The 25252-nt window shown below is 63.5% G+C and overlaps 2 protein-coding genes across 2 annotated transcripts in view; one reads left to right on the top strand and one right to left on the bottom strand.

Annotated features, from left to right (window-relative positions):
• The first annotated feature begins 3093 nt into the window (after positions 1-3093).
• Positions 3094-15643, top strand: LOC131562897 (sphingomyelin phosphodiesterase 5-like). Its single transcript, XM_058812723.1, has 11 exons — positions 3094-3298; positions 5296-5411; positions 5546-5717; positions 6288-7059; positions 7459-7843; positions 7937-8009; positions 10563-10703; positions 11285-11374; positions 11669-11732; positions 13381-13525; positions 15421-15643. Exons 1-11 carry the CDS (start codon positions 3094-3096, stop codon positions 15514-15516), a joined length of 2259 nt encoding a protein of 752 aa, XP_058668706.1. The 3' UTR covers positions 15517-15643.
• A 6329-nt stretch (positions 15644-21972) lies between these two features.
• OPLAH (5-oxoprolinase, ATP-hydrolysing) overlaps positions 21973-25252 on the bottom strand; it is a 51131-nt gene continuing 47851 nt past the window's right edge. The window contains exon 26 of the mRNA XM_058812846.1: positions 21973-24160. Coding sequence (XP_058668829.1) covers positions 23903-24160 — 258 coding nt within the window. The 3' untranslated portion in view covers positions 21973-23902. The remainder of the gene's footprint in view (positions 24161-25252) is intronic.

Here is a 25252-nt window from a genome sequence, read left to right on the forward strand (position 1 = left end):
CTGGCATGAGACCTGGCGCAGCACCTGGAACCTGGCAGGACACCTGGCATGGTGCCTGACATGACACCTGGCATGCCAACTGACACCTGGCACAACACCTGGCATGACACCTGGCACAGGACTTGGCATGACACCTGGCACAGTACCTGACACAGGACTTGGCATGACACCTGGCATGATCCTGGCACAGCACCTGGCACAAAACTCAGGATGACACCTGGCACAGCACCTGGCAAAGCACCTGGCATGGCAACTGGCACGGCACCTGGCACGGCACCTGGCACAAAACTCAGGATGGCACCTGGAACCTGACATGGCACCTGGCACAGCACCTGGCAGAGGACCTGGCATGACACCTGGCATGATCCTGACATGGTACCTGGCCCCACACCTGGCACAACACCTGGCATGATCCTGATATGACATCTGCCAGGACACCTGGCACAGCACCTGACACAGGACCTGGCATGATCCTGACATGGCACCTGGCACAAAACTCAGGATGGCACCTGGCACGGCACCTGGCATGGCACCTGGCACAACACCTGGCACAACACCTGGCATGGCACCTGGCATGGCACCTGGCACTGTCCCTGGCACAGCACCTGGCACGACGCCTGGCATGACACCTGACATGACACCTGGCACAGCACCTGACACAGGACCTGGCATGATCCTGACATGGCACCTGGCATAAAACTCAGGATGGCACCTGGCACGGCACCTGGCATGATCCTGGCATGGCACCTGGCACAACACCTGGCACAACACCTGGCATGGCACCTGGCACTGTCCCTGGCCCAGCACCTGGCACAGGACCCTCCCGGGGTCCCGGCCATTCCGGGGGTTCCCGGTGGCACTGGGGGGGTCACGGCTGTACGGGGGGGGTTCCCTCCATTCCGGGGGGGTCCCGGCCATTCCGGGGGGGTCCCGGTGGCACTGGGGGGGGTCCCGGCCATTCCGGGGTTCCCTCCATTCCGGGGGGGTCCCGGCGCTTTCCCTTTCGCTTTCGGCCGCGCTTTTCCTTTCGCTTCTGGCGGCGGCAGCAGCGGAGCCGCGGATCCGCGCCGAGGTCACCGGGGGGTCCCGGGGGGCGCTGGGGGGGTGTCCCTGCCGTGTCCCCTCCCTGTCCCCTGCCCTGTCCCCTCCGTGTCCCCTCCGTGTCCCCTCCCTGTCCCTTCCCGTGTCCCCTCCCGTGTCCCCTGCTCTGTCCCCTCCCTGTCCCTTCCCGTGTCCCCTCCCGTGTCCCCTGCTCTGTCCCTTCCCTGTCCCTTCCCTGTCCCTTCCCTGTCCCCTCTCTGTCCCCTCCCTGTCCCCTCTCGTGTCCCCTCCGTGTCCCCTTCCCTGTCCCTTCCCGTGTCCCTGTCCCCTGCCCTGTCCCCTCCCTGTCCCTTCCCTGTCCCCTGCCCTGTCCCCTCCCGTGTCCCCTGCCCTGTCCCCTTCCCTGTCCCTTCCCTGTCCCCTCCCTGTCCCCTCCCGTGTCCCCTGCCCTGTCACATTCCGTGTCCCTTCCCTGTCCCCTCCTGTGTCCCCTCCCGTGTCCCCTGCCCTGTCCCCTGCCGTGTCCCCTCCCTGTCCCCTGCCCTGTCGCATTCCGTGTCACCCCTTGCCCCGGAGGGGGCTCAGGCGGCGCCGGCTGCGGGCTGGGGGTGACAGAGGGGACAGGGGGTGACAGAGGGGACAGGGGGTGACAGAGGTGACAGGGGGTGACAGGGGGGACAGGGGGTGACAGGAGGGGACAGGGGGTGACAGGGGGTGACAGGGGGTGACAGAGGGGACAGGGGGTGACACGGGGTGACAGGGGGTGACACGGGCCGAGGTCTGGGGGTTTGGGGGTCCGGGGCAGAGAGGGGGGGACACGGACCCGCCCCCCCCCCCCGCCGTGAGTCCGTTCGCTCCGGTGGCGGGAAAAGGAAATGGAGGGGACAGGGGAGGGGACAGGGGAGGGGACAGGGACAGCTCGGGACATCCCTCCCCCCCCCCCAGTGTCACCTGGGCAGGTGAGGGGGTGTGGCGTGGCGCAGGTGCCAGCGCAGCCCCTTGGGGCTACCGGGAGAACCGGTCCGGCCGCACCTGGCGGCGGCGGCGGCGACGGCCATGCGGCCTCGGTGTCCGGGGCTGGCACCGTGTCCGGGGGTGGCTCCATGTCCCGGGGGTGGCTCCATGTCCCGGGGCTGGCACCGTGTCCGGGGTGGCACCGTGTCCCTGTCCGGGGGTGGCTCCGTGTCCCTGTCCGGGGCTGGCACCGTGTCCGGGGGTGGTACCGTGTCCGTGTCCGGGGTGGCACCGTGTCCGTGTCCCGGGGGTGGCTCCGGTGTCCCGGGGGACTCTGTGGCCTCATGTCCGTGTCCCGGGGGTGGCCCTGTGTCCGTGTCCCGGGGGTGGCACTGGTGGCCCGGGGGACGTTGTGGCACCGTGTTCCTGTCCGGGGCTGGCACCGTGTCCGGTGGTGGCCCCGGTGTCCCGGGGGTGGCCCCGTGTCCCTGTCCGGGGGTGGCCCCGGTGTCCCGGGGGACGCTGTGGCCCCATGTTCGTGTCCCGGGGCTGGCACCGTGTCCGTGTCCCAGGGGTGGCACTGGTGGCCCAGGGGACTCTGTGGCCCCATGTCCGTGTCCCGGGGGTGGCCCCGTGTCCCGGGGGACTCTGTGGCCCCATGTCCGTGTCCCGGGGGTGGGCCCGTGTCCGGCCACGCAGCGCGACAGGAACGCGACACCGGGCGGCGCCGCGGTGACCCCGCGGCCGGCGGATGTTTTGTTTGTCACCTGCGGCCGCCGGCGGTGGCAGCGGCCAGAGGTGGCCCCGGCGGTGGCCCCGGCGGTGGCTCCCGGTGGTGGCTCCCGGTGGTGGCCCCGGTGGTGGCTCCCGGTGGTGGCTCCCGGTGGTGGCCCCGATGGCGGCGTGCGGAGGTGAGGGGGTGGCCGGGAGGTGGCGGCGACAAGTGGCACTGGAGAGCACCGGGAAATGGGGACTGGAACCGGGAACCGGGAACCGGGAACGGGGAAATGGGAACGGGAAACCGGGAACGGGGAAATGCGCATTGGGAATTGGGAATTGGGAACCGGGAACGGAGAACGGGGAAATGGGAAGGGGGAAATGCGAACCGGGAACCGGGAACGGGGAACGGGGAACAGGGACGGGCTCGGAGCTGGCGCGGGTGGCACGGGTCCTGCCCAGCCCTCGGGCCACCGCGGCGCCGTGCCACCTGTGGTGTCACCTGCGGTGTCACCTGTGCCCCCCGGGCACAGCAAGGGACACGGCAGGGAGGGCTCGGTGGCCACACCCGGGCCCCGCGGGGACAGTGAGGGTGACACTGGGACAGGACGATGGGGACAGTGCTGGTGACACTGCCGGCATTGCGGGGACAATGGGGGTGACACTGCCAGGACCATGGGGACAATGGGGGTGACACTGCCGGCACCTTGGGGACAATGGGGGTGACACTGGGACAGGACGATGGGGACAATGGGGGTGACACTGCCGGCACCTTGGGGACAATGGGGGTGACACTGCCGGCACTGCAGGGACGACGAGGGTGACACTGCTGGCACCTTGGGGACAGTGCCAGTGTCACCAGGCCAGCTTTGTGGGGACAATGGGGGTGTCACTGGGACAGGACCGTGGGGACAATGGCGGTGACACTGCCGGCATTGCGGGGACAATGGCGGTGACACGGGGACAGCACTGTGGGGACAATGGCGGTGACACTTCTGACACCACAGGGACAATGGGGGTGACACTGCCAGTACCCTGCGGACACTGACCGTGTCACTGAGCCACCACTGGGGACGCTGGGACCCTCTGGGTGGACACTGGGGGACACTGGGGACACTGGGGGACACTGGGGGACACCGGGAGACACTGGGCCTGACCCCTTGTGGGGACACTGGGACTGCTCTGGGTGGACACTGGGGACATTGGGGGACACTGGGGGACACTGGGGACACTGGGGACACTGGGGGACACCGGGAGACACTGGGCCTGACCCCTTGTGGGGACACTGGGACAGCTCTGGGTGGGCACTGGGGACATTGGGGGACACTGGGGGACACTGGGGACACTGGGACCCCTCTGCCTGGACACTGGGGACACCGGGGACAGTCCCCACGGGCTCAGGTGACACAGATTGGGCCCCGTGGGTGTCGGGTCTATCCCGAGGCCAGAGGTGCCACACCTGGCCTGTGTCACCTGTGGCACTGCCAGCGCTGCCGCCCACGGCACCCAGGGGACAAGGGACGAGCCAGGAGTGGGGGGGACCCTCAGGGGGGTCCCAGTGCCCCCAGTGTCCCCAGTGTCCCCAGTGTCCCCAATATTCCCAGTGTCCCCAGTGTCCCCAATATTCCCAGTGTCCCCAGTGTCCCCAGTGCCCCCAGTGTCCCCCGTTGTCCCCAGTGTCCCCCAGTGTCCCTCAGTGCTCCCAGTGTCCCCAGTGTCCCCAGTGTCCCCCAGTGTCCCCAATCCCACTGTCCCCAGTGCCCCCAGTGCCCCCAGTGTCCCCCGTTGTCCCCAGTGTCCCAAGTGTCCCCCAGTGTCCCCCAGTGTCCCCAGTGTCCCCAATCCCACTGTCCCCAGTGTCCCCAGTGCCCCCAAGTGTCCCCAGTGTCCCCAGCATCCCCAGTGTCCCCAGTGTCCCCCAGCATCCCCAGTGTCCCCAGTGTCCCCCAGTGTCCCCAAGTGTCCCCCAGTGTCCGGCTCCATCCCATGCTGGGGTTGGGCAGCTGCAGAGTCAGGGAAGAATTGGGGCAGGAGTCACCTGCCCAGGTGAGGTGTCACTGGCCCAGGTGAGGTTTTGTTGGCCCAGGTGAGGTGTTAGCACCCCAGGTGAGGTGTTAGCACCCCAGGTGAGGTGTCACTGGCCCAGGTGAGGTTTCATTGGCCCAGGTGAGTTTTTATTGGCCCAGGTGATGTCTCACCTGCCCAGGTGAGCTGTTACCTGCCCAGGTGAGCTGTCACTGACCACATGCAGTGTCCGGCCCCGGGGGCTTGGAGCTGCTGGGAACCTGTTGGGCCAGTCCAGCCAGACAGGACTCACCTGGACAAGGGGAGGGGCCGGGACTCACCTGGCCAGGCTCATCCACCAGGACTCACCTGGACAAGGGGAGGGGCCGGGACTCACCTGGACAAGAGGAGGGGCCAGGACTCACCTGGCCAGGCTCATCCACCAGGACTCACCTGGACAAGGGGAGGGGCCGGGCCTCACCTGGCCAGGCTCATCCACCAGGACTCACCTGGACAAGGGGAGGGGCCGGGCCTCACCTGGTCAGGCTCATCCACCGGGCCTCACCTGGCCGGGCTCAGGGTTCGGGCCTCACCTGTCCCGCCTCACCCTGAGCGGGGTCCCGGTGCCTCCAGGCCCCCCCAAACCGGGCACAGGTGAGGTGAGGGCTGCGGAGGGGGCGGGGCTGAGGGCGCAGGTGGGGCCACCCGGGACCGGAGCGTCCCCGCCCACCTGAGGAGGCCTCGGGGGTCCCGGGGAGGGGACACCGAGGGGGGGGGGGGGGTCCCGTGTCCGTCACCCCCATCCGGACATGGGGAGGGTCCCGGGCAGGGGACATTGCCGCCGGACGTTCCCACGGTGGCCGCTGGGGACATTCCCACGGTGGCGCCGGGGACGCGGGGGATGGCCCGGCCAGGGGACGCTCCCGCCGGACATTCCCACGGTGGCCGCAGGAGTTTCCCACGGTGGCCGGGATGGGCCGGGGGCGTCGCGCTGCGGCCGCGTGAGTTCCCCACGGGGAGTTGGGGACATTCCCACGGGGGTGGCCGGGATGGGGAGGGGTCTCGCTCCGGCCACAGGGGTGTCCCACACTGACCAGGGCTCCCGGATTGGGGGGTCAGCCCCGTTTTCCCACAGGGACTGTGACTTGGGGACATTCCCACGGTGGTGGCCGGGATGGGGAGGGGTCTCGCTCCGGCCACAGGGGTGTCCCACACTGACCAGGGCTCCCGGATTGGGGGGTCACACCCCGTTTTCCCACGGGGATTGGGATTTGGGGACATTCCCACGGTGGTGGCCGGGATGGGGAGGGGTCACACTCCGGCCACAGGAGTGTCCCACACTGACCAGGACTCCCGGATTGGGGGTCAGCCCCATTTTCCCACGGTGGTGGCCGGGATGGGGACAGGTCACACTCCGGCCACAGGGGTGTCCCACACTGACCAGGACTCCCGGATTGGGGGGTCAGCGCCATTTTCCCACGGTGGCACGCGGGTCACGGAGGGTCCTGCTCCATCCGGTGCCAGGGACATGCCCGGGACCCGCCCCCCCTCACCGAGATCTCTCCCCACAGGTTGTGCCATCTGCCTCCAAGCCTCCGAACCCCTCCAGGGGGACACCGAGGACACCCCAATGCCGTGGCCACCCCCGTCCACTCTGCCGGACACCCCCTTCCCCAGCCGGACGCTGGCTGCAGTGGCCGCGGTGGCCGAAGCGCTGCTGACCCCCGGGTACTGGGCGCTGGACCGGCTGCTGGCGCTGCTGGTGCCCACCACGGCGCAGCGGGCGCGCTGGCGGCGGCACCGGGCCGGGCGCTGCCTGGCCGTGGGCGCCCGGGTGCTGCTGGCACCGGCGCTGGCTCTGGCGCTGGCGCTGGCGCTGCCGCCGGCGCTGCTGGGGCTGCTGCTGTGGCTCCCGGCGCAGGCCAAGCGCCGGCCGTTCGTCCACCAGCGCACGGCGGGCACGGCCGCGGCCGAGCCCTGGGACCCGCGGCGAGCGCGCGGCTTCACCTTCCTGACGGCCAACGTGTGCCTGCTGCCCAGCGGGCTGGCGCGCTTCAGCAACCTGGGCGACACGCGGCGCCGCGCGGCGCTCATCGGGCGGGTCCTGGCGGCCGGGGCGCCCGCGGAAGCTGCCGGACACCGGCGCGGGCTGCTGGAGCCGCGGAGGGGCCGCGGGTACGGGGGCACCGCGGCGCGGGGGCACCCGGGTGGAGATGCCAGGGGGGACGCGTGGAGGGCGGCCGGGCCGGCGGAGACGGTGGATGGCACGATGGAATGGTCGGAGATGGCGGTGGGCAACCCAACGCCAATGGGCAACCCAATGTCGATGGGCAACCCTACACCGATGGCCAACTCAACATGGGTGACCAACCCAACTGCAATGACCGACTCAACATGGGTGACCAACCCAACACCGATGGCCAACTCAACATGGGTGACCAACCCAACTCCAATGACTGACTCAACATGGGTGACCAACCCAACTGCAATGACTGACTCAACATGGGTGACCAACCCAACACGGATGACCAACCCAACTGCAATGACCAACTCAACACGGATGACCAACCCAACATTTATGGATAACTCAACTCCAATGACCAACTCAACATGGATGACCAACCCAACTCCAATGACCAACTCAACATGGATGACCAACTCAAGACTGATGGCCAACCCAACTCCAATGACCAACTCAACTCTAATGACCGACTCAACATGGATGACCAACCCAACGCCGATGACCAACCCAACGCCGATGACCAACCCAAGCCTGGGAGCCGCTCCATGCCCAATGTCCAGCCCGGGGCCGGAGCGGCCGATCCCGCTGGCTGACCCCATGCCCCCGGTGCTGAGCGCCCGCATCCCGCCGGACGTGGACTTCGTGTGCCTGCAGGAGGTGTTCGACGGCGCCGCGGCCGCCGCGCTGCGCCGGCAGCTGGGGCGGCGCTTCCCGCACGTGCTGTGGGGCGTGGGCCCGGGCGGGCTGCGCTGCGGGCGGCTGCGGGCGCTGGGCAGCGGGCTCCTCCTGGGCAGCCGCTTCCCGCCGCTGGCCGCCCGCTTCCTGCCCTTCCCCAACGCCGCCCGCGAGGACGCGCTGGCCAACAAGGGGCTGCTGGTGGCGCAGGTGAGGGGACGACACCTGGGGGGGACACCTGAGGGGTGTGGGGGTGACACGGGGCTGAGGTGACGTGTGACGTGTGGTTGGTGTCCCCTCCAGGTGCTGTTGGGGATGGGGAGAGGCCGGCGCGTCGTGGGGTACCTGGGCTGCACCCACCTGCAGGCGCCCGCGGGTGAGTGGGGACATGGTGATGGCGTGGGGGACACCGGGGGGTGACACTGGGGGGGACACTTGGGGTGTCTGGGGGTGTTGGGGCTGTGTGGTGTTGTCCAGCTGTGTCCAGGTGTCTGTGTCCGCTTGTGTCCATCTGCTCATGCGTGTGTCCACGAGCCCGTGTCTGTGACTCTGGGTCTGTCTGTGTCCCCGTGTCCACGTGTCTGTATGTGTCCATGTGTCCGTGTTTCCAGATCCCCATGTTCCTGTGTCCCTGTGTCCCCATGTCCCCATGTTCATGTCCACGTGTCGGTACAGGTCCATGTGTCCATGTCCCCATGTCCATGTCCCCATGTCACTGTGCCTGTGTTTCTCCATGTCCCCATGCCCCATGTCCCTGTCCCAGTGTCTGCACATGTCCCCATGTCCATGTCCTCATGTCCATACCCAATATCCATGTCCCATGTCTCCATCCCCATGTCTGTACATGTCCCCATGTACAAATCACCATGTCCATGTCCCCATGTCCATGTCCCATATCCATGTGCCCATGTCCCTGCGTCCCCATGTCCCCGTGTCCCCGTGTCCCCATGTCCTGTGTCCCCATTCCTGTGTCTGTACATGTCCCCATGTCCCATGTCTCTGTCCCAGTATCTGTACATGTCCTCATGTCAACGTCCCCATGTTCCCTGTCCCCATCTCCATGTCTCTACATGTCCCCATATCCCCATGTTCATGTCTCCATCCCTATGTCTGTACATGTCCCCATGTCCGTGTCCCCATGTCCCATGTCCCCATTCCTGTTTCTGTCCATGTCCCCGTGTCTCGTGTCGCTGTCTCTGTGTCTGTACATGTCCCAATGTCCCCATGATGTCCCCATGTCCCTGCCCCAGCCAATGCCACCATCCGTGACCGGCAGCTGTTCCTGTGTCTGTCCCTGTCCCCATGATGTCCCCATTGTTCCCCTGTCCCAGCCGATGCCACCATCCGTGACCAGCAGCTGTCCCTGTGTCTGTCCCTGTGTCTGTCCCTGTCCCCATGATGTCCCCATGATGTCCCCATGATGTCCCCATGATGTCCCCCTGTCCCAGCCGATGCCACCATCCGTGACCAGCAGCTGTCCCTGTGTCTGTCCCTGCGTCCCTGTGTCTGTCCCTGTGTCTGTCCCTGTCCCCATGATGTCCCCATGATGTCCCCATGATGTCCCCCTGTCCCAGCCGATGCCACCACCCGTGACCAGCAGCTGTCCCTGTGTCTGTCCCTGCGTCCCTGTGTCTGTCCCTGTCTCTGTCCCTGTCCCCATGATGTCCCCATGATGTCCCCCTGTCCCAGCCGATGCCACCATCCGTGACCAGCAGCTGTCCCTGTGTCTGTCCCTGTCCCCATGATGTCCCCATGATGTCCCCATGATGTCCCCCTGTCCCAGCCGATGCCACCATCCGTGACCGGCAGCTGTTCCTGTGTCTGTCCCTGTCCCCATGATGTCCCCATGATGTCCCCATGATGTCCCCCTGTCCCAGCCGATGCCACCATCCGTGACCGGCAGCTGTTCCTGTGTCTGTCCCTGTCCCCATGATGTCCCCATTGTTCCCCTGTCCCAGCCGATGCCACCATCTGTGACGAGAAGCTGTCTCTGTGTCTGTCCATGTTCTTGTGTCTGTCCCTGTCCCCCTGTCCCAGCCGATGCCACCATCCGTGACCAGCAGCTGTCCCTGTGTCTGTCCCTGTGTCTGTCCCTGTCCCCATGATGTCCCCATGATGTCCCCATGATGTCCCCATGATGTCCCCCTGTCCCAGCCGATGCCACCACCCGTGACCAGCAGCTGTCCCTGTGTCTGTCCCTGCGTCCCTGTGTCTGTCCCTGTGTCTGTCCCTGTGTCCATGATGTCCCCATGATGTCCCTGTGTCCCTGTCCCAGCCAATGCCACCATCCGTGACCAGCAGCTGTCCCTGTGTCTGTCCCTGTGTCCATGATGTCCCCATGATGTCCCTGTGTCCCTGTCCCAGCCAATGCCACCATCCGTGACCAGCAGCTGTCCCTGTGTCTGTCCCTGCGTCCCTGTGTCTGTCCCTGTCTCTGTCCCTGTCCCCATGATGTCCCCATGATGTCCCCATGATGTCCCCCTGTCCCAGCCGATGCCACCATCCGTGACCAGCAGCTGTCCCTGTGTCTGTCCCTGTCCCCATGATGTCCCCATGATGTCCCCATGATGTCCCCCTGTCCCAGCCGATGCCACCACCCGTGACCAGCAGCTGTCCCTGTGTCTGTCCCTGCGTCCCTGTGTCTGTCCCTGTCTCTGTCCCTGTCCCCATGATGTCCCCATGATGTCCCCCTGTCCCAGCCGATGCCACCACCCGTGACCAGCAGCTGTCCCTGTGTCTGTCCCTGCGTCCCTGTGTCTGTCCCTGTCTCTGTCCCTGTCCCCATGATGTCCCCATGATGTCCCCCTGTCCCAGCCGATGCCACCACCCGTGACCAGCAGCTGTCCCTGTGTCTGTCCCTGCGTCCCTGTGTCTGTCCCTGTCTCTGTCCCTGTCCCCATGATGTCCCCATGATGTCCCCCTGTCCCAGCCGATGCCACCATCCGTGACCAGCAGCTGTCCTGGGTGCTCCAGTGGCTCCGGGAGTTCCGGGATGAGCAGCACCGGCCTGGGGACCTGGTGGCCTTCGATGTCCTCTGCGGGGACCTCAACTTCGACAACTGCTCCCGAGGTGGGGACAGGGGACACGGGGGGACGTGGGAGGGGGACACAGGGGGACACAGAGGGCAGAGGTGTGGGACACGAAGGGACGCAGGCAGGAGACAGAAGGACATTGGGGGACACGGGAGGGGGACAGAGGGACACGGGGGGACACAGGGGACAAAGGTGTGGGACACGAAGGGACACAGGACAGGGACAGAGGGACACGGGGGGACATGGGGGGACTCAGGGGGACACGGGAGGGGGACAGAGGGTCGCGAGGGGACACAGGGGACAAAGGTGTGGGACACGAAGGGACAGAGGGATGTGGGGGGATGCAGAGGGGACACTGTGGGGACACAGGCAGGGGACAGAGGAGCCGGGTGGGGGACACGGGGGAGACACGGAGGGACAGGATGGGGGACAGGTGGCTCATGGGTGGGGGACACACGGAGGGACATTGGGGGACACAGGTGGACGGGAGGGACACGGTGGGTCATGGGTGGGGGACAGTGGGGGACACGGGGAGAGGGGGACATCGGGGGGACACGGAAGCACAGGGGGGACATCGGGGGGGACACGGGGGTGACAGCAGCGCCGTGTCCCCGGCAGGTGACAGCCAGAACCGGCGGCACGCCCTGTTCAAGGAGTTCTGGGACCCCGCGTGCCGCGACTCGGGCCAGGAGCAGCCCTGGGCCATCGGTGGGGACACCAATGCCACCTCTGCCCGGGGACCCCAGTGTCACCTGTGTCTGGGGGAGTGCACTGTCCCCTCCCTGTCCCCTGGGCTCCTGCTCACTCCCCGTCCCCTCCTGTCCCCTCCTTGTCCCCTGGGGTCCCATTCATGTCCCTGTCCCCTCCCTGTCCCCTGCCCATGTCCGGGGTCCCGCTCATGTCCCTGTCCCCTGCTGTCCCCTGCTGTCCCCTCCCTGTCCCCTCCCCATGTCCAGGGTCCCGCTCATGTCCCTGTCCCCTGCTGTCCCCTGCTGTCCCCAGGGACGCTGCTCAACTACCTCAGGATCTACGAGGAGCCCGTGTCCACCCCTGAGGAGATGAAGAGGTGACAATGGGGACACTGGGGACACGGCGGGGGGGGGGGGACACTGGGGAGGGGGGAGGAGAGGGTCCTCCATGCCTGTGTCACCGTGGCCCCTCTGCCACCATGTCCCCGTGTCCCCGTGTCCCTGTGTCCCCACGTCCCTCTGTGTCCCCATGGCCGCATGTCACTCTGTCCCCATGTCCCCGTGTTCCCATGTCCCTGTCACTGTGTCCTGTGTCCCCAAGTCCCCATGTCTGTCCCCATGTCCCACTGTGTCCCTCTGTCCCTCAGGACACTGTCTGAGCCGTGGGGACGCGAGCGGTTCCTGGCCGGTCCCATCCTGTCCTGTGTCCCCATGTCCCTGTCACTGTGTCCCACTCTGTCTCCCTGTCCCTCAGGACACTGTCCCCATGTCCCCATGTCCCACTGTGTCCCCCTGTCCCTCAGGACACTGTCTGAGCCGTGGGGACGCGAGCGGTTCCTGGCCGGTCCCATCCTGTCCCCGTGTCCCCATGTCCCCGTGTCCCCATGTCCCTGTCACTGTGTCCCACTCTGTCCCCATGTCCCTCTGTCCCTCAGGACACTGTCCCCATGTCCCCATGTCCCCATGTCCCCCTGTCCCTCAGGACACTGTCCCCATGTCCCCATGTCCTCCTGTCCCTCAGGACACTGTCCCCATGTCCCCCTGTCCCTCAGGACACTGTCCCCATGTCCCCATGTCCCCCTGTCCCCCTGTCCCTCAGGACACTGTCCCCATGTCCCTCAGGACACTGTCCCCATGTCCCCAATGTCCCCATGTCCCTCAGGACACTGTCCCCATGTCCCCATGTCCCCCTGTCCCTCAGGACACTGTCCCCATGTCCCCATGTCCTCCTGTCCCTCAGGACACTGTCCCCATGTCCCCATGTCCCCATGTCCCCATGTCCCCCTGTCCCTCAGGACACTGTCCCCATGTCCCCATGTCCCCCTGTCCCTCAGGACACTGTCCCCATGTCCCTCAGGACACTGTCCCCATGTCCCCAATGTCCCCATGTCCCTCAGGACACTGTCCATATGTCCCCATGTCCCCATGTCCCCAATGTCCCCCTGTCCCTCAGGACACTGTCCGAGTCGTGGGGACGTGAGCGGTTCCTGGCCGGTCCCATCCTGTCCTGTGTCCCCATGTCCCCATGTCCCCATGTCCCCCTGTCCCTCAGGACACTGTCCCCATGTCCCCAATGTCCCCATGTCCCCAATGTCCCCCTGTCCCTCAGGACACTGTCCCCATGTCCCCATGTCCCCATGTCCCCAATGTTCCCATGTCCCTCAGGACACTGTCCCCATGTCCCCATGTCCCCCTGTCCCTCAGGACACTGTCCCCATGTCCCCATGTCCCCATGTCCCCAATGTCCCCCTGTCCCTCAGGACACTGTCCCCATGTCCCCATGTCCCCATGTCCCCAATGTCCCCCTGTCCCTCAGGACACTGTCCCCATGTCCCCATGTCCCCATGTCCCCCTGTCCCTCAGGACACTGTCCCCATGTCCCCATGTCCCCAATGTCCCCCTGTCCCTCAGGACACTGTCCCCATGTCCCCATGTCTGTCCCCATGTCCCCATGTCCCCCTGTCCCTCAGGACACTGTCCCCATGTCCCCATGTCCCCATGTCCCCATGTCCCCCTGTCCCTCAGGACACTGTCCGAGCCGTGGGGACGCGAGCGGTTCCTGGCCGGTCCCATCCTGTCCTGCGGGACCCTGGATCCGATGGCCGCGCGGCCGTGGCAGGGCCGGAGAGTGGACAGAGCGCTGCTGAGGAGGGGGCCCACGCTGACCACTGTGAGTGACCGCTGGGACCCCTCAGGGACCCCCTCCGTGACCCCCCCAGTGACCCCTCCAGTGACTCCCCAGTGACCACTGGCATTCCACACTGACCACTGTGAGTGACCGCTGGGAAACTCCCAGCGACCCCTCAGTGACCTCTGGGACTCCGTGTTGGCCACTGTGAGTGACCACTGAGACTCCCCAGTGATCCCTCAGTGAACCCCCAGTGACCCCCCTGGGACCCCTCCTGTGACCCCTCAGTGACCCCTCAGTGACCCCTCAGTGACTCCCCAGTGACCACTGGCATTCCACGCTGACCACGGGGAGTGACCGCTGGGAAACTCCCAGCGACCCCTCAGTGACCTCTGGGACTCCGTGTGGGTCACTGTGAGTGACCACTGAGACTCCCCGGAGATCCCTCAGTGACCCCCCCAGTGACCCCCCCAGTGACCCCCCAGCGACCCCTCCAGTGACCCCTCAGTGACCACTGGGATTCCACGCTGACCACTGTGAGTGACCACTGAGACCCCTCAGGGACCCCCTCCGTGACCCCCTCAGTGACCCCCTCAGTGACCCCCCCAGTGACCACTGGGATTCCACACTGACCACTGTGAGTGACCACTGGGAAACTCCCAGCGACCCCTCAGTGACCTCTGGGACTCCGTGTTGGTCACTGTGAGTGACCACTGAGACTCCCCAGTGATCCCTCAGTGACCCCCTCCGTGACCCCCCTGGGACCCCCCTAGGACCCCTCCAGTGACTCCCTAGTGACCACTGGCATTCCACACTGACCACTGTGAGTGACCACTGAGACTCCCCAGTGGTCCCTCAGTGACCTCCCCGGGACCCCCCCAGTGGCCCCCCAGTGACCACTGGGATTCCACACTGACCACCATGAGCGGTCCACTGCGACCCCAGTGACCCCTCGTTGAACCCCCATTGACCTCCCTGGGACACCCCTGGGACCCCCCTCTGGCCGCTGTAAGTGACCCCTGGAACCCACACTGGCCACCATGAGTGACCACTAGGAGCCCCAGGGACCCCTCAGTGACCCGCCCGGGACCCTCCAGTGACACTGCACTGGCCACCGTGAGTGACCACTGGGACCTCAGTGACCCCCGGGACCCCATGCTGGCCACCATGAGTGACCACTGGGACCTCAGTGACCCCTGGGACCCCATGCTGGCCACCATGAGTGACCACTGGGACCTCAGTGACCCCTGGGACCCCATGCTGGCCACCATGAGTGACCACTGGGACCTCAGTGACCCCTGGGACCCCATGCTGGCCACCATGAGTGACCACTGGGACCCCAATGACCCCTCACTGAACCCCCATTGACCCCCCTGGGACACCCCCGTGACCCCGTGCTGACCACTGTGAGTGACCGCTGAGACTGCCCCCCAGTGACCCCCTAGTGACCCTTGTGACCAGGAGCTGGCCACCGTGAGTGACCACTGGGAACCCCTGGGACCCACCCACCACAGCCACGAGTGACCGCTGGGGACCCCAGTGACCCCTCAATGAACCCCCCTGAGAGCCATCTAGTGACCACAGTGACCCCTCAGTGACCCCCCCAGGACACCCCTGGGACCCCCCCAGTGACCTCATTGACCCCAGTGACTCCGTGCCGGCCACTGTGAGTGACCACTGGGACCCCAAGGACGCCCCCAATGAACCCCCAGTGACCCCAGTGACCCCTGTGACCCCATGCTGGCCACCGTGAGTGACCCCCAGTGTCCTCAGTGACCACTGGGACCTCCCGGTGACCCCCACAGTAAACACCCCAGTGACCCCTGTGACCCCACACTGACCGCTGTGAGTGACCACTGGGAACCCCGTGTGACCCTCATGACCCCAGTGACCCCTGGTGTCCCCGTGACCCCGCCCTGACCCCGCTGTCCCCACAGGAGGTCACCGGCTACTCAGTCATCACCGAGCTGGCCACAATGTCTGACCACCTGCCCGTGGCCCTGCGGCTGCGCCTGGGGCCCACTGACCTCTGACCCCGGCACGGACACGGCGCCGGACACCAGGAGGGACACCGGGATGGACACAGCTCAGAGCTGAGAGTGTGGCCACACTCTGGACACCAGGCTGGACATGGGGCTGGACACCTGGCTGGACACGGGGCTGGACACCTGGCTGGACACTGGGATAGGCACAGGGATGGACATTGGGATGGACACGGAGCTGGACACAGGGCTGGACACGGGGATGGGCACTGGGATGGACACCGGGATGGACACCGGGATGGACACTGGGATGGACACGGGGCTGGACACAGGGCTGGACACGGGGATGGTCACGGGGATGGACACCGGGATGGACACTGGGATGGACACTGGGATGGACACTGGGATGGACACGGGGATGATCACGGGGATGGACACCGGGATGGACACTGGGATGGACGCTGGGATGGACACTGGGATGGACACGGGGATGATCACGGGGATGGACACCGGGATGGACACTGGGATGGACACTGGGATGGACACTGGGATGGACACGGGGATGATCACAGGGATGGACACCGGGATGGACACTGGGATGGACGCTGGGATGGACACGGGGCTGGACACAGGGCTGGACACTGGGATGGACACAGGGCTGGACATGGGGATGGACACTGGGATGGACACTGGGATGGACACTGGGATGGACACTGGGATGGGCACGGGGATGGACACACGGCTGGACACTGGGATGGACACGGGGATGGACACTGGGATGGACACCGGGATGGACACCAGGATGGACACCGGGATGGACACGGGGATGGACACGGGGATGGACACTGGGATGGACATGGGGCTGGACACGGGGATGGACACCGGGATGGACACAGGGCTGGACACGGGGATGGACACTGGGATGGACACAGGGCTGGACATGGGGATGGACACAGGGCTGGACACGGGGATGGACACTGGGATGGACACCGGGATGGACACTGGGATGGGCACGGGGATGGACACACGGCTGGACACTGGGATGGACACGGGGATGGACACAGGGCTGGACATGGGGATGGACACAGGGATGGACACGGGGCTGGACACAGGGCTGGACACTGGGATGGACACAGGGCTGGACACAGGGCTGGACACTGGGATGGGCACTGGGATGGACACGGGGATGGACACTGGGATGGGCATGGGGATGGACACACGGCTGGACACTGGGATGGACACGGGGATGGACATGGGGCTGGACACGGGGATGGACACCGGGATGGACACTGGGATGGACACGGGGATGGACACGGGGATGGACACTGGGATGGACACCGGGATGGACACTGGGATGGACACTGGGATGGACACGGGGATGGACACTGGGATGGACACCGGGATGGACACGGGGATGGACACTGGGATGGACATGGGGCTGGACACTGGGATGGACACAGCTCGGACCTGAGAGTGGCCACACTCTGGACATGGGGCTGGACACGGCACTGGCCACAGCTGTGACCCCAGTGTGACCCCAGTGTGACCCCAGCGTGACCACGGCTCTGGCCACGGCAGCGGTCACTGCAGGGGACACTGGGATGGACATAGCCCTGGACACAGCGCTGGACACTGCACTGGACACAGCCCTGGACACAGCCCTGGACACAGCACTGGACACTGCACTGGACACTGCACTGGACACTGCACTGGACACAACTCTGGACACAGCGCTGGACACTGCACTGGACACTGCACTGGACACAGCACTGGACACAACTCTGGACACTGCACTGGACACTGCACTGGACACAGCAGCGGTCACTGCAGGGGACACTGGGATGGACACAGCCCTGGACACAGCGCTGGACACAGCCCTGGACACTGCACTGGACACTGCAGCGGTCACTGCACTGGACACTGCACCGGACACTGCACTGGACACTGCACTGGACACAGCAGCGGTCACTGCAGGGGCAGGATCGGGGCAATATTGATCCCATATTGGTGCAGGATTGATCCGGTATTGGTGCAGGATCGGTGCAGTATTGGTGCAGTATTGATCTGGTATTGATCCGCTATCGGGGCAGGATCAGCCTGCTATTGATCTGACATTGATTTGATATCAGTGCAGGATGGATCCAGCATCGATCCCTTATTGACACAGGATCAGCCTGCTATTGATCTGATATTGATTTGATATCAGTGCAGGATGGATCCAGCATCGATCCCTTATTGACACAGGATCAGCCTGCTATTGATCTGACATTGATTTGATATCAGTGCAGGATGGATCCAGCATTGATCCCTTATTGACACAGGATCAGCCTGCTATTGATCTGATATTGATATGGTATTGGGGCAGCATCAGCCTGGTATTGATCTGACATTGATCGTGTATCAGTCCAGTATTGATCTGACATTGATCCAGTATCAGGGCAGGATCAGCCTGCTATTGATCTGACATTGGTTGGGTATCAGTGCAGGATGGACCCAGCATTGATCTGGTATTGGGGCAGGATTGGTGCAGTATTGATCTGACATTGGTTGGGTATCAGTCCGGCACTGATCCAGCACAGATTGGGCATTAATCCAGCATTGATCTGACATTGATCTGGTATTGGGGCAGGATCAGCCTGCTATTGATCTGACATTGATCTGGTATTGGGGCAGGATCAGCCTGCTATTGATCTGACATTGATCTGGTATTGGGACAGGATCAGCCTGCTATTGATCTGACACTGATCTCGTATTGGGACAGGATCAGCCTGCTATTGATCTGACATTGATTGGGAATCAGTCAATGATGGACTCAGCATTGATCCGGTATTGGAGCAGTATTGATCTGCTATTGATCTGACATTGATTGGGAATCAGTCCAGGATGGATCCAGCATTGATCCGGTATTGGAGCAGTATTGATCTGCTATTGATCTGACATTGATTTGGAATCAGTCCAGGATGGATCCAGCATTGATCCGGTATTGGAGCAGTATTGATCTGCTATTGATCTGACATTGATTGGGAATCAGTCCAGGATGGACCTAGCATTGATTGGGTATTGGGGCAGTATTGATCTGCTATTGATCTGACATTGATTGGGAATCAGTCCATGATGGACCTAGCATTGATTGGGTATTGGGGCAGTATTGATCTGCTATTGATCTGACATTGATTGGGAATCAGTCCATGATGGACCTAGCATTGATTGGGTATTGGGGCAGTATTGATCTGGTATTGATCTGACATTGATCGGGAATCAGTCCATGATGGACCTAGCATTGATTGGGTATTGGGGCAGTATTGATCTGGTATTGATCTGACATTGATTGGGAATCATTGCAGCATAGATTGGGCATTAATCTGGCATTGATCCAGCATCGGTCTGTATTGATCCGGGATCGGCCCGGCATTGATTGGGCACTGCTCTGGCATCAGCCGGGCTTTGCTCTGGTGCTCTGCTGTCGGGATGAAGCTCATGAAGGAATTTTGGAAAAAATTAATTGAGTTTGGGACTTGATTGCCCAGGGAATGGGAAATGGGAATGGGGATGGGGATGGGGATGGGAATGGAAATGGGGAATGGGGAATGGGGAATGGGAATGGGGATGGGGAATGGGGGATTGGGATTGGGATTGGGATTGGGATTGGGATTGGGATTGGGGGAATGGGAATGGGAATGGGAATGGGGAATGGGGGATTTGGATTGGGATTGGGATTGGGATTGGGGGAATGGGAATGGGAATGGGAATGGGAATGGGGATGGGGATGGGGATGGGGATGGGAATGGGAATTGGGATGGGGATGGGGAATGGGGATGGGGAATTTGGGGAATGGGAATGGGGATGGGGATGGGGATGGGGAATGGGGGATGGGGATGGGGAATGGGGATGGGGAATGGGGAATTTGGGGAATGGGGATGGGGATGGGAATGGAAATGGGGAATGGGGATGGGGATGGGGATGGGGATTGGGATTGGGATTGGGATTGGGGGAATGGGAATGGGAATGGGGATGGGAACAGGGATGGGGATGGGGAATGGGAGCGGGAACTGGGAATTGGGAATGGGAATGGGGGAATGGGGATGGGGAATGGGAATGGGAATGGGGAATTTGGGGGATGGGAATGGGGATGGGGAATTTGGGGAATGGGGGATGGGAATGGGGAATTTGGGGAATGGGAATGGGAATGGGAATGGGGATGGATTGGGATTGGGGATCGGGGGCACAGGGTCCGGCTCTGGCTCCACCTCAAAGCCCAGGTCTGAACCCGGTGTTGATCCAGCATTTTCTCAGTATTGATCCGGCATTGATCTGGGATTGATCTGATATTGGTCCAGCATTGATCCAGCATTGATCCAGCATAGATCTGGCATTGATCTAGCCTTGGCTCACTTTTGAGTCAATATTGAGCTAGCATTGATCCAGTATTGATCTGGTATTGATCAGGCATTAATCCAGCATTGTTCCGGCATTGATCCAGCACTGATCCGGCACTGATCCATCATTGGCTCAGTATTGATCCAGCATTGAACAAGCATTGATCTGGCATTGATCTCGTATTGATCCACTATCAAACCAGTGTCAATCTGTCATTGGCTTAGTTTTGATGTGGTATTGATCTGGTATTAATCCAGCATTGATTCGGCATTGATCTGGCACTGACCCAGCGCTGATCTGGTATTGATCCAGTATTGATCCAGCACTGATTCGGCATTGATCCAGCATTTGCTCAGTATTGATCGGGCATTGATTTGGCATTGATCCACCATTGATCTGGCATTGATCTGGCATTGATCCAGCATTGATCCAGCATTGATCCAGCATCTATTTGTTATTGATCCAGCATTGATCTGGCTTCAATCCAGTATCGATCCAGCCTCTCTCCAGTGGGGCTGGCACAGCCCCCATGGCACAGGGGGGTCCCCCCCACATTCCCAGATTTGGGGTCACTGGGTCGGTGTTCCCCCCCAGATCTGTGGGGCAGAGCTCTGGGGGGCTCTGTGGGGCTGGGGGGGTCCCTGGGGTCCCTGTCCCCCCCAAGACACCAGACAGGAGTTGGGGGGCACAAGAAGCTTTATTGGAGGCTGAGGGGGAACAGGGGGGAGACCCCCAAAGGGGGGAGCTGGGCCCCCCAATGGAGGGGCTGAGCTGGGGAGGGGGGGCTGCCCTATAGATTGTGAGTATCTAAATTAGGGGCTGCCCCATAGCGGGGTTAGGAGGCTGTCCTATAGCAGGGTCAGGGGCTGCCCCATAGCAGAGTTTGGCAGGGGCTGCCCCATAGCAGGTGCACAGGGACGGGGGGCTGCCCCATAGCGGAGTTAGGGGGTGCCCTATGGACTGTGTGTATCTAAAGGGGGGGGGGGCTGCCCCATAGCAGGTGCATAGGGACGGGGGGCTGCCCCATAGCGGAGTTAGGGGGTGCCCTATGGACTGTGTGTATCTAAAGGGGGGGGGGCTGCCCCATAGCAGGGTTTGGCAGCAGGCTGCCCCATAGCAGGGTCAGGGGGCTGCCCCATAGCAGAGTTTGGCAGCAGGCTGCCCCATAGCAGGGTCAGGGGGCTGCCCCATAGCAGGGTGAGGGGCTGCCCCATAGCAGGGTTAGGGGGCTGCCCCATAGCTGGGTGAGGGGCTGCCCTATAGATTGTGAGTATCTAAATGAGGGGCTGCCCCATAGCAGGTGCATAGGGACGGGGGGCTGCCCCATAGCGGAGTTAGGGGGTGCCCTATGGACTGTGTGTATCTAAAGGGGGGGGGGGGCTGCCCCATAGCAGGGTTTGGCAGCAGGCTGCCCCATAGCAGGGTCAGGGGGCTGCCCCATAGCAGAGTTTGGCAGTGGGCTGCCCCATAGCAGGGTCAGGGGGCTGCCCCATAGCAGGGTTAGGGGCTGCCCCATAGCTGGGTGAGGGGCTGCCCTATAGATTGTGAGTATCTAAATGAGGGGTTGCCCCATAGCAGCGTTAGGGGGCTGCCCCATAGCAGGGTTAAGGCGCTGCCCTATAGCAGGGTTAGGGAGCTGCCCCATAGCTGGGTGAGGGGCTGCCCTATAGATTGTGCGTATCTAAAGGGGGACTGCCCCATAGCAGGCTTGGGGGCTGCCCCATAGCTGGGTGAGGGCCTGCCCTATAGCAGGTGCATAGATGGGATGGGGGCTGCCCCATAGCTGGGTGAGGGGCTGCCCTATAGATTGTGCGTATCTAGAGGGGTGGCTGCCCCAAAGCAGGCTTGGGGGCTGCCCCATAGTGGAGTTATGGGGCTGCCCTATGGACTGTGCGTACCTAGAGGAGGGGCTGCCCCATAGGCTGTGCATAGCTGGAGTGGGTGGGAGGCTGCCCCATAGCAGGGTCAGGGCTGCCCCATAGCAGGGTTTGGGAGGGGGTGCCCTATAGAGGGGTCAGGGGCTGCCCCATAGCAGGGATGGGGGCTGCCCTATAGCAGGTGCATAGATGGGATGGGGGGCTGCCCCATAGCAGGGATGGGGGTTGCCCTATAGGCTGTGCGTATCTAGGGGGGGCTGCCCCATAGCAGGGACGGGGGCTGCCCTATAGGCCGTGCCTATCTAGCAATGGGGCGCTGCCCTATAGGCCGTGCATAGCTGCAATGCGTGGGGGGCTGCCCCATAGCGGAGGTAGAGGGGTGACCTATAGACTGTGCATATCTAAAGGGGGGAGGCTGCCCCATAGCAGGGTCAGGGAGCTGCCCCAGAGTGGAGTTAGGGGGTGCCCTATAGGCTGTGCATAGCTGCAGTGGATGGGGGGCTGCCCCATAGCAGGGTCGGGGGCTGCCCCATGGCGGAGTTATGGGGGTGCCCTATGGATTGTGTGTAGCTAAAGGGGGGCTGCCCCATAGCGGAGTCAGGGGCTGCCCCATAGCTGGAGTGGATGGGCGGTGCCCTATAGTGGGGTTGGGGGGCTGCCCCATAGACTGTGCGTATCTAAAGGGGGACTGCCCCATAGCAGGTGCCCTATAGGCAGTACATAGATGGGATGGGGAGCTGCCCTATAGGCTGTGCAGAGCTGCAGTGGATGGGGGGCTGCCCCATAGCAGGGTCGGGGGCTGCCCCATAGCGGAGTTATGGGGGTGCCCTATGGATTGTGTGTAGCTAAAGGGGGGCTGCCCCATAGCGGAGTCAGGGGCTGCCCCATAGCTGGAGTGGATGGGCGGTGCCCTATAGTGGGGTTGGGGGGCTGCCCTATAGACTGTGCGTATCTAGAGGAGGGGCTGCCCCATAGCGGGGTCAGGGGCTGCCCCATAGTGGAGTTAGGGGGCTGCCCTATAGGCTGTGTGTATCTAAAGGAGGGGGGGGCTGCCCCATAGCTGGCTTGGGGCTGCCCCATAGCAGGTGCAGAGATGGGATGGGGGCTGCCCCATAGTGGAGTTAGGGGGCTGCCCTATAGGCTGTGTGTATCTAAAGGAGGGGGGGGCTGCCCCATAGCAAGGTTTGGGGCTGCCCCATAGCAGGTGCAGAGATGGGATGGAGGCTTTTTTTTTTGGGGCCACCCCATAGCAGATTTGGGGTGCCCCATAACTGTTTTGGGGTCACACAGAGGGATTTGGGGCTGCCCCACAGCGAACTTGGGGCTGCCCCACAGCAGATTTGGGGCTGCCCCACAGCTGTTTCGGTATCACATAGTGGGGATTTGGGGCTGCCCCACAGCTGGTTTGGGCCGCCCCACAGTGGATTTGGGCCGCCCCACAGCAGGTTATGGGGTGCCCCACAGCCGTTTCGGGGTCACAAAGCAGGTAATGGGGTGCCCCATAGCAGGTTATGGGGCGCCCCACAGGAGGTTATGGGGCGCCCCACAGCCGTTTTGGGGTCACACAGTGGGGTTTGGGGTCACACAGCTGTTTGGGGCCGCCCCATAGCGCATTTGGGGCCACCCCATAAATGTTTTGGGACCACCCCAGAGCTGTTTTGGGGTGCCCCGTAACCGTTTTGGGGTCACACAGGAGGTTATGGGGTGCCCCACAGCAGGTTATGGGGTGCCCCACAGCTGTTTTGGGGTGCCCCATAACCGTTTTGGGGTCACACCGGAGGTTATGGGGTGCCCCACAGCAGGTTATGGGGTGCCCCGTAACCGTTTTGGGGTCACACAGCAGGTTATGGGGTGCCCCACAGCAGGTTATGGGGTGCCCCATAACCGTTTTGGGGTCACACAGCAGGTTTTGGGGTGCCCCACAGCCGTTTGGGGTGTCAGCCGTTTTGGGGTCACACAGCAGGTTTGGGGCGCCCCATAAGCATTTTGGCCTGCCCCATAGCAGGTTTGGGGTGCCCCATAGCAGGTTTGGGGTGCCCCATAACTGTTTTGGCCTGCCCCATAGCAGGTTTGGGGTGCCCCATAGCAGGTTTGGGGTGCCCCATAACTGTTTTGGCCTGCCCCATAGCAGGTTTGGGGTGCCCCATAGCAGGTTTGGGGTGCCCCACAGCAGGTTTGGGGTCTCACACGGCCTCCTGCGCCCGCCGGAACTCGAAGACGCTGCCGCGCTCCAGGAACGTCTCTGGGGTCTCTGGGGTCTCTGGGGTCTCTGGGGTCTCTGGGGTCTCTGGGGTCGGGGCGTTTGGGGCGTTTGGGGCGTTTTGGGGGTCCTGGGGGGCCCAGAGGTCCTGGGGGTCCGGGGGGTCCCGGGGGGCGCCCCCAGCCCCGTCCTCGGGGGGGCCGAACCCGCCCCCGCCCGGGGTCAGCAGCCGGAACACGTCCTGTGGGGAGAGAGCGCGTGTGGGGTCAGCGTGTGGGGTCAGGGTTTGGGGTTTGGGGTCAGGGTTTGGGGTTTGGGGTTTGGGGTCAGGGTGTGGGGTTTGGGGTCAGGGTGTGGGGTCAGGGTTTGGGGTTTGGGGTCAGGGTGTGGGGTCAGGGTTTGGGGTTTGGGGTCAGGGTGTGGGGTCAGGGTGTGGGGTTTGGGCTTTGGGGTCAGGGTGTGGGGTTTGGGGTTTGGGGTTTGGGGTCAGGGTGTGGGGTTTGGGGTCAGGGTGTGGGGTCAGGGTGTGGGGTCAGGGTGTGGGGTTTGGGCTTTGGGGTCAGGGTGTGGGGTTTGGGGTGTGGGGTTTGGGGTTTGGGCTTTGGGGTCAGGGTGTGGGGTCAGGGTTTGGGGTTTGGGGTCAGGGTGTGGGGTTTTGGCTTTGGGGTTTGGGGTCAGGGTTTGGGGTCAGGGTGTGGGGTCAGGGTTTGGGCTTTGGGGTCAGGGTGTGGGGGTGTGGGGTTTGGGGTTTGGGGTTTGGGGTCAGGGTGTGGGGTCAGGGTTTGGGCTTTGGGGTCAGGGTGTGGGGGTGTGGGGTTTGGGGTTTGGGGTCAGAGCGTGGGGTCAGGGATTGAGGGTTTGGGGTTTGGGGTCAGGGTTTGGGGTTTGGAGTTTGGGGGCGTTGGGGGTCAGGGTGTGGGGTATTTGGGGTTTGGGATGTGGGGTCAGGGATTGGGGGTTTGGGGTGAGGGTGTGGGGTATTTGGGGTTTGGGGGCGTTTGGGGTTTGGGGTCAGGGTGTGGGGTTTGCAGTTTGGGGGCGTTGGGGGTCAGGGTGTGGGGTATTTGGGGTTTGGGGGCGTTTGGGGGTTTTGGGGTATTTGGGGTTTGGGGGGTTTGGGGTCAGGGATCAGGGTTTGGGGTCGGGGTTTGGGGTATTTGGGGTATTTGGGGTATTTGGGGTCTGGGGGCGTTTGGGGGGTTTGGGGTCAGGGATCAGCAATTGGGATTTGTGGGTTCGGGGGATTTTTGGGGGATTCGGGGTTTGGGGTCGGGGGCTTTGGGGTTTGGAGTTCGGGGGATTTTTGGGGGATTTGGGGTCAGGGTTTGGGGTC

Source organism: Ammospiza caudacuta, chromosome 1, assembly GCF_027887145.1.
Source record: "Ammospiza caudacuta isolate bAmmCau1 chromosome 1, bAmmCau1.pri, whole genome shotgun sequence".
Lineage (NCBI taxonomy): Eukaryota > Metazoa > Chordata > Aves > Passeriformes > Passerellidae > Ammospiza > Ammospiza caudacuta.

Coding starts and splice junctions, on each gene's coding strand:
- LOC131562897 (XM_058812723.1), top strand. CDS start 3,094: ATGCGAACCGGGAACCGGGAACGGGGAACGGGGAACAGGGACGGGCTC. Junction 5,412..5,545: donor GGGCGGGGCTGAGGGCGCAG/GTGGGGCCACCC, acceptor GGTCCCGGGCAG/GGGACATTGCCGCCGGACGT. Junction 7,844..7,936: donor AGGGGCTGCTGGTGGCGCAG/GTGAGGGGACGA, acceptor TGTCCCCTCCAG/GTGCTGTTGGGGATGGGGAG.